This window comes from Medicago truncatula, chromosome 6 (assembly GCF_003473485.1).
Source record: "Medicago truncatula cultivar Jemalong A17 chromosome 6, MtrunA17r5.0-ANR, whole genome shotgun sequence".
NCBI classification, from domain to species: domain Eukaryota; kingdom Viridiplantae; phylum Streptophyta; class Magnoliopsida; order Fabales; family Fabaceae; genus Medicago; species Medicago truncatula.
Window position 1 is genome coordinate 15,566,646 of NC_053047.1, and position 8,892 is coordinate 15,575,537.

At 34.0% G+C, this 8,892-nt stretch overlaps 1 protein-coding gene across 1 annotated transcript; it reads right to left on the reverse strand.

Annotated features, from left to right (window-relative positions):
- Positions 1-814: 814 nt before the first annotated feature.
- LOC11443591 (dehydrogenase/reductase SDR family member 12) lies at positions 815-6,851 on the reverse strand. The gene is made up of 10 exons (XM_003619053.4): positions 6,694-6,851; positions 6,547-6,608; positions 4,070-4,189; positions 3,875-3,974; positions 3,416-3,496; positions 2,974-3,023; positions 2,565-2,715; positions 2,425-2,481; positions 1,647-1,768; positions 815-1,278 (listed from the first exon to the last, which is right to left on the reverse strand). Exons 1-10 carry the CDS (start codon positions 6,775-6,777, stop codon positions 1,068-1,070), a joined length of 1,038 nt encoding a protein of 345 aa, XP_003619101.2. The 5' UTR covers positions 6,778-6,851; the 3' UTR covers positions 815-1,067.
- Between the last annotated feature and the right edge of the window lie 2,041 nt (positions 6,852-8,892).

Sequence of the window (8,892 nt, forward strand, 5' to 3'; positions counted from 1 at the left end):
ATTCACCTTAAGGTGTATTTAACAACTTTTTAGTTATATCTTTGCTAAAACACACCTTAAAAACTAGTGGGTGTATCCTAGCAAACCCTTATATATATATATATATATATATATATATATATATATATGAGTTATTGTTATGTCCTATCAAATTACAACTAAACTACTTTTTTTTTTTTGAGAGGACAACTAAACTACTTAGAACCAATAGAAAGATCAAACATAATGCAAGAACAAGAACATGTGAATGTTCCTCATTCAACACCAGCAGCATCCTATATAGGAGTTAGGAAGGGAAAATGGGGGAAATTTCCATCAGAAATAAAGGATCAAGGGAAGAAAAGCAAAATATGGTTAGAAGCTATGAAGAACCACAAGTGGCAGCAGCAGCAGCATATGATATAGCAGCTTTTCACCTTAAAGGACGCTCCGCGAGGCTCAATTTTCCTGATATGATTGAGAAACTTCCAATGCCAGCAAGCTCCAAAGTAGATGATATTCGTGTGGCAGCGCAACAAGCAGCATTGCAGTTCAAGAGGAGATCAACATCTGAAGGGTGTCAATAGCAATAATGGCAGTGTGTTTTCTATAACATTATGATAATAATGTTTTAGAGTAGAGCGAATGGGAAGAAATTTAGAATGAGTCATATCAATCGGCGCTTCTGTAATGATTGAGTGAAGCGCCAAAGGGAAAAGAGTAACCACCGAGTAAGTATCAATAGAGTGAAAACCGTTGTGGATGCTGGTTCTTAAAGGGAGTGACAATATTATGAAACAAAACTCTCCCATATAAACTTATTCATATACAGCTGTAGGAAAATGTACACTTCATAGCTATTGATGATTACCGAAAACAATTGATATAACTGTCACTAATTTTGGCAATGCTATATTACCTGAAACAGGTTCTATGTTTTCTTACAACATTTATCGTTTACATCGAAACCGATCAAAATGCAAACCCGTACTATTTTAATCTTTTGATTCGATGATTTTGCATCTCAAAACCGATTAAAACCGAACTACAAAGACCCCTACCATTTAGTGTAGAAGTATACTCTCTGTTTAAGCCGAAAGAGATGCCAAGGATCGAAGACTATCAATGACAGAGTTGATCAAAGTATGAGAACCACTTGTAGCATTATATGAAAGGTGCTTGGGAGCTTCAGCTCTATCAAAATAAAATGCACCAGATACCAACTTCTCCTTTGGTTGTAGTGCCAACCAGATAACCGTGTCTGCACCTTCTTCGCTTGTTCTAAGCTTCCCCGCTAATCTGTAATTAATTAGGTCAGTATATTAATTAGGACTACCAACATGGTGCTGAGAGAGTTGGTAAATGGTAACGTGACTCTTCTCTAAGAAAAGAATCTGACTTCCGTTGTTGGAGTCGCGTATTTGGGAGGTAGACCATCCCCACGAAACAAAAGTCACATGCCCCGCTAGGGATTATAATCTCATAATGGACTCGAAGGGTCTATAACGTGAGATACATTAGGGTACATAATGAATGCAATGCAAGAGTCGACACAACTTGATCATTAGACGCTATCTTCCCATGAGTGGTTTTAATCTCCAATATTTTATATAAAATAATAATCAATTGGTTTTCTAAGTATGATGTTAAGGACAAGCATTACTTACGATTTTGAGAAGCCTGGCAAACTTTTTGCAACACCAGGAGTGTCAGCCCAACCTGGATGCATTGAGTAAAATCCTATCCCTTTGTTCTTGTATGTTTCACCCCAATTTTCTGTTAGTGCGACCTAGCATTTCAAATATATCAAAATTTTGCATGAATGGACAAAATAAAATCAAAAAGTAATCACTCCAGTAATCTCTTTAAATTGCGTCTTAACCTCTATTCAAGAAATAAGGATTCTCAAATATATGAATGCAAAGATTTGATAAACCTGCATAATTTAAAACCCTTCTACATTTGTAACTCACGGGAATCTTCGAGGCTAGTTTTTCGTCTTTGCAAATCTCTATAAAACCTCAAACAGTCTCCTAAGGCTTCTTTAACAGCTTAACAAAGTTGTTCAACAATTTGACACAACTCAAAGTGAGGCAGATCGCTTGATATTTTATCACTATTCGGTCACATGTTATATATACTTGTTTGTGTATGTTGACGACTTTGTCATTACGGCATTGTTTGTGTATGTTGATGACTTTATCATTGACGGCATTGTTCATTTTGTGTTAATTGTCCACCAATTCGAGGGGAAAAAAAAAGTATTTTAACAGAGTCATCAATAGGTATGAAATACTGGCACAGATATTGACATCAAACTTGATACTGACAATCAACATAATTTTAGAAAACAGAATATTTGAATGTAACCATGCGTGTCGAGGTCGGATACTGGACACGCCTTGAATCTAAAATATCATTACTAAATTGATCAATATAACTGACCTGAACACGCTTGTTTCGAGCATATTGTAAGGTCCCATTATAGCTGCTCTCAGAATACTGGTACAGAGAACAGAATAAATTACACTGAAATCCTTGAAATGATTGAGTTAACTGACATGTTCATAACAAAGTTAAGTTACCTGTAGATCGTTTGTCAAGGGAGTACTATACATTCCACCAGAAGAAACAGTAATGACACGTGCATTGGGGGAAGCTTTCTCCAGTAACGGTACCATCAATTCAGTCATGGCGTAAGTACCTAATACATTGACAGCAAAGTTCAACTCAAACCTGGAATAGAATAGGTAAACATAAGAGCAGTTTTGTCTAATAGTGGCTAAAGCATAGCGGGATTAGAACAATTGTTATCGTTTCGCGAAACACGATGTAGGCTAAAGCCTAGCGAGATTTGAACAAGTGTTATTGTTTCACGAAACACGATTTGGTATAAAGTGTTTTCAAATAGAAAACTATAGAGGCAGTATAGCATATCAACGACCACTACAGGTAGAGTTGGGGAAAAATTTACATTAAACAAAAAAGACTCACCCCTCTGATGTGGTCACTCGATTTTGCTCAAGCAAGCCAGCATTGTTAACCTTGATGCAATAAATTGTTCCATATTAGATTTTCAAAAGAATAAATTGGTTAAAATCATCATATCAGCAGTTAAATTTGTATTGCAAAAACTATATAATAGTTTTTATTTTCTTGAAATAAAATGGTATCCATAAGCAATACACAAAAGTCCCGCAAGTTTTTTATATTAAATTTATCAGCAATTTCAATCATGCAGTGAAGTATTGTAGCTCCGACATTTCAGATTAAAAGTGAGTTTGTTGTCCTGCACGTGTAGTGTCTGACACCGACACATGTGGTTGTATTCGGTTATTTCATTTTTGGTATCGACATGTAAATGTCGGTATCGTGCTTGGCGTCGGTGTTAGTGTTTCATGTATTATATCATCTCGCAATATGATTAATCATTTACCAACACATGTACTGGAACATTCTTTTCGGAAAACCTGGAAGCAAGTGACTTGATATCCGTGACAGATGACAAATCACAAATCTGCAAGAAAAATGAGCTAGATCACAATTATGTAAAGTTTATGTTCAATACATAAAATTTAAAAAGTCTAATATGCTTTTGGTAGTTACGGTCTTGTTTGGATGAATAGCTTAATTTATTGCTTGTAGCATAAATGTATATCATTATAAGTGCTTTTGTATAACCTATTTTATACCAAAAGATAAAATGAAGTCAAATTGTTTTGATACAAGCTATAAGCTGTTTTCATAAGTTATCCTAGAGAGTTTGTGGAAATCAGCTGAAAACAATTTATGAATATGTTATAGTAAGTTATTTCCATATGCTTTGCCAAATACACATTTTGATAAGCTAAAGTAAGTAGATTTAAACAGGCCCTAAAAGAATCGGAGACAATACCTCCAAATATACATTTTGATTGCCAGTTTTAGTCTGAATTTGAGAAAGAGCAGCCTCTCCTCTCTCCTTGTTACGACATACAAGATAGACGGTTGCACCACTGGCAGAAAATCATTAACCATAGATTATTAGCATCTAACTACAAATACTGAAAAAACTTAATTCCAGAAACAAACATCAGATAAAGATCAAAACCGCTGCGCGAGACCCTCAGCTGCTGCATAACCAATTCCAGAGTTTGCTCCTGTTACAATGCAATTCTTCCCTGGTATTTGTACTTCCGTTTCCTCTGGTTTGAAATTCTTAGAATGCTCACTGTGAAAGTTAAAATTTATACATCAGCAATTAACAGTTTTCTCCACATTACTACATTCTAGTTTTCAATAAACTGTGTACAGACTATAGAGTATAGACACAATAAGTAACAGTTATCTCCATTTATTTTCAATTATTTTGATTTTTAATATAGAAATATGATGAAACTATCGTCGGTGTCAGTCACACACACAAATCAATTCAATCAAATAAGTTTCCCAACATTCAAAAATAAACAAAACATACACAATATAAGTCCAAAATGATTGTTTCAACACAGTAAAACTTGATACTGGAAAAACCAATCAAACAAAGAAAAGGAAAGGAAATGAACTTTAGATTTGTTTTGCATCTACCTATATAAGTAAGATCAATGTTGTGACATAAGGTAAGCATTAAGAATTAGAGGAACAAACTCAGTTCAAAATAATTCTTAGAATTTGGATCTCGGCTTAACTCAACCCCAAAAGCTAGATTATGGGAGTTGTCCATCAATTCCTAGAATCCGATTCACCACCTCACACACAGGACTGAATATCTGGAGCTTGGAAGTCCGACCCACATTTTTTGGGGTTTGAAGACCTCCAACCCCAAATGCTAGCTCATGGGAGGGTTTCCCACACTTATAATCTCACTACTTCGCCATATTACTGGTTGTTCCGAAGTAGATTATTGGGCTTGCCGTATCCCAATACCACATGCTTCAAACTCATACAAGTCTCACATCATCATCAATCAAGGTAGGTCTCATTTTAAACCTCTCACCCACCTCAATCATTATACTGACTTGAGCGTTGGAGTGCATGGAAGTACACCCCCACCATTGGATATAGGACATCATCGATGTCATAGATTCACAACCACTCGCAGAACCTTTCTTTCTTCAATTTACCAACATTGAAAGATCTTCATACCTAATATTGAACATATGGAACATGAAGTTTGGAGGACGGAACATCTATGGGCAGCCAACTAACAGTTTGCCTAACAACAAATCTATGATAGACTCTGATACCGTCTTATAACTTGGGTTTAACCAAAACATAACCCCAAAAGCTAGTCACTGAGAGTTATATCGATCTTATAGTAACTAATTTTGTCCTATCACAAATCATTAGTCAACATAGGATCTCCAATAACAATATTTTTTATCATAATCATAATACAAGGATTACGAATAGTATAACTAATTAGCCAAACAATGGGTACAAAATTCATCTGAATTACCCGCTAATTAATTGCTATATATTTGAAAGTGGGTACAAAAATGTTGGGGAGACCAAGGGAGTGCCGAGAGCAACACAGGTCAATGCTCCAGAACTATAAGAGAGGGAGACGCAATATCTCAACCAAAAACTTTTAGACATTCAGTATACAAGTCACCTCCTATGAAGCACGGACACCTCTAGGACTAGACGTGTCACGGTATCCGACACGCGTCGAGGTCCGACACTCCTATGACACCCGTACGACACGTGTCGAACCAGTGTCTTAAATAATTGTTTTTTTTCTTTACTTCGACACTCCTACAATCGGTGTCCGACACCTATATAACACTAATACGAGCCGTGTCGGACAACTCACACAAATATCTTAAACAATTGTTTTCTCTATTGTTTCCACACACCATAGATACAAGAATTACATATGTTTTGAGAAATGTTGATCAATTAGGGGTTATAGACATCATAGTTGATTATATCATTTTTAACTTTTTTGATAATAGACGAATAAATAAAGGTCAAATACTATGATATTTTGTTGTAGAACTTTTTCTAATGAAATAAATTGCTAAAGATAGATGTTTATATATGTATTTTAATTTTCATTTTAGACCGTCTTTAAATAAATTAACATATATGTAGCGGTGTCGGTGTCCTGTATATTTTACATTAGCGGTGTCGACGTGTCCGTGTCGGAGTCCATGTTTCATAGGTCACCTCCCTTTATATATCCAACACTGAACTCATTCATAGTGGATGTATGTAGGACTAACCACTCAAACTTGAACCCAACAAAAAACTAATATTTTTTTTGTTCCCATAGGCTCACTAATCCTATTATAGGCACGACAATAAATGTGGTCACCTCTCCCAATCGAGATTCGAACATTGATTCATCACATTGCGGAGGTCTAGCCTCTTCAGCTGCACACAACTCTAGTTGGTAAAACAAATTTTATACAGATTAATAACACATATAATCCTAAATTGATATTTTTGTCCTCTACATTAATATGCTAAATTCATATTACACCAGACTTAAGAAATTCAAGGATTTTGATCCTAATAACAATAACAATAATAATATTTTGTTAATATAATAGTTGATTCAAAATGAATAAAGAAATTACATACAGAAAAGCAGGTTTGGTGAAATTCATATAACCATAAACACCAAAAGCAGTTTGTCTCCATGTCTGTTTGAAACACCAACAAACAATTTAACATTAAACAAATATGTTTAATGAAATGTGAAATTAAGGAAGAGAGAGAAACAAGAACCTTGACAAGAAACATGGTGAGAGATACAATGTTAAAGGAGAAGTGAAACTTAAGTTGTAATTGCAATGTTCCACTTTTTTTCATTTCATGTTCCGTTTTTTATGGTTGACGTGTGTGTTTGTATTGAACCGCAATGAAAACTCACGTGCGTTGCAGGTGTGGAAATTGTATTGTGTATATAGGCAACGTAGCACCTATTACCACCACTCCCTTGTTCTTTTAGGCTTGCTTACTTTTCTAAGAAGTAAATTTAAATTTTAAATTAATTTTACACAAATATTAGAATATTAAAGAATTCTTATTTTTTTATTTGATAAGTAAATACACAATTGTAATAATTAATCATTCGATCAAAAAGCTCAACTAACAAATGCCGAAATTGCAAGACTGAACGTTGTAATCTGAGTTCAAACTCGAGACTACACAGTTGTGTGTGAGTTTAATTTTAGTAGCTTACCACTTTATTCCAAAAAAAAAAAGTTAATCATTCAAAGAGTTTACTTCTCTCAATATATAGCTTTAGAAAAAGTTTGTTAGTATGATGGATTGAACTACGAATTAGTACTAATCGTTCAATGTGCTTCAAATTGGTATTTATTTTACTTAGTTTTAGAGCTTAACACTATGTTTCGTAGAAGAGAATTAGAGAAGAGAGAATTAGCAAAGAGAGAAATAGAAGAGAAGTATCACACTTCTCTTGTTTGGATAGCAAAGAAATTGTCAAGAGAGATGAATTGGAGAGAGCAAATTTACACTTATGCCATTGCAATTTTACATTGACATCAGCGATATTACAATTTACAACACTTTTTTTTTAATAAAAATTTGCAAAACATATCATACACGCATGTAATAATGGAACTGAATAGCTGCTAACCAACAACGATTGTAAACTAAAAAATTTGTTTTGGAAAATACTAATACACGTTAAATTAAATTAAACTAACTTAACTATGTTCTTGTAAAAAAAAAACTAAGTTTGTAAAAATTGGAATTAAAACAATTTAATTATATCACCCAAATCCATCCAAAGGTTTGGTCTAGTGGTAAAAAGAAAGGTCTTGAATCCGAGAGAACCCGGGTTCGAGCCCCACTAGTGCCTTTGGAGGGAGGTAAATGTAACCAAAAATTTATGTAACCAAAAAAAATCCACCCAAACAGTGAGGTTTAGCATGGGAAAGCTACTTTTTTCTCACCATGGGAAAGTTAGTTTTTGACCATTAGATCAAACCAAGAACACATCCTTATCATACTCCCTCATCACTAGATTTTCTTCTTTTGTCTTCAACCTCACAACCATCAACAAGACGGTTATTATTCCCAAAGTTAAAATATGTTTTTGGTCCCTGCAAATATGACGAGTTTGGGTTTTGGTCCTTGGTAAAAAAAAAATTTGAATTTCATCCCGACAATTTTTTTTAAAAAAATAGTCCCTGGATGAAATTTTCAGGGATGAAATTCAAATTTTTTTTACCAGAGACCAAACCCCAAACTCGTCATATTTGGAGGGACCAAAAACATATTTTAACCTTGGGAATAATAACCGTCCTGGTTGATGGTTGTGAGGTTGAAGACAAAAGAAGAAAATCTAGTGATGAGGGAGTATGATAAGGATGTGTTCTTGATTTGATCTAATGGTCAAAAACTAACTTTCCCATGATGGGAAAAAAGTAGCTTTCCCATGCTAAACCTCACCATATCAAACTAATAAATTAATTTAATTCGTACAAAAAGAAAATTGATACATTCTAAGTATATGTTTGGTTCCACTTATAGAATGATCTGAATTGATTTTGGCATGTTTACGTTCTCGAGTAGAATTATTTTTGTGTCAAAATTGATTGATTTAAAATTAAACTTTGTAATATTTAATTTTAAAATTAATTTTCACACGAATTTATAGGTCAATTTACTCTTAAATAAAATTATTCAAACGTAGATCATTTTTAATCAGAACCACTTTTAACCAAATTCAACTATATCAAATCAATTATTTTCCCATGCAACCAAACACACGCTTATAATAACATAGATAAACAAACAACACCTTTGCATTTAAAAATACATACCAAGAATGGAAAATGAAAACATCCATTTTTCAATATATAATCACATATAGAGTTTTAATTAAATTTGTGACTCATACAAAAAGTGGTCGTTTGGCAGCATCTTCTCTCGAATTTAACATATCATACTCAT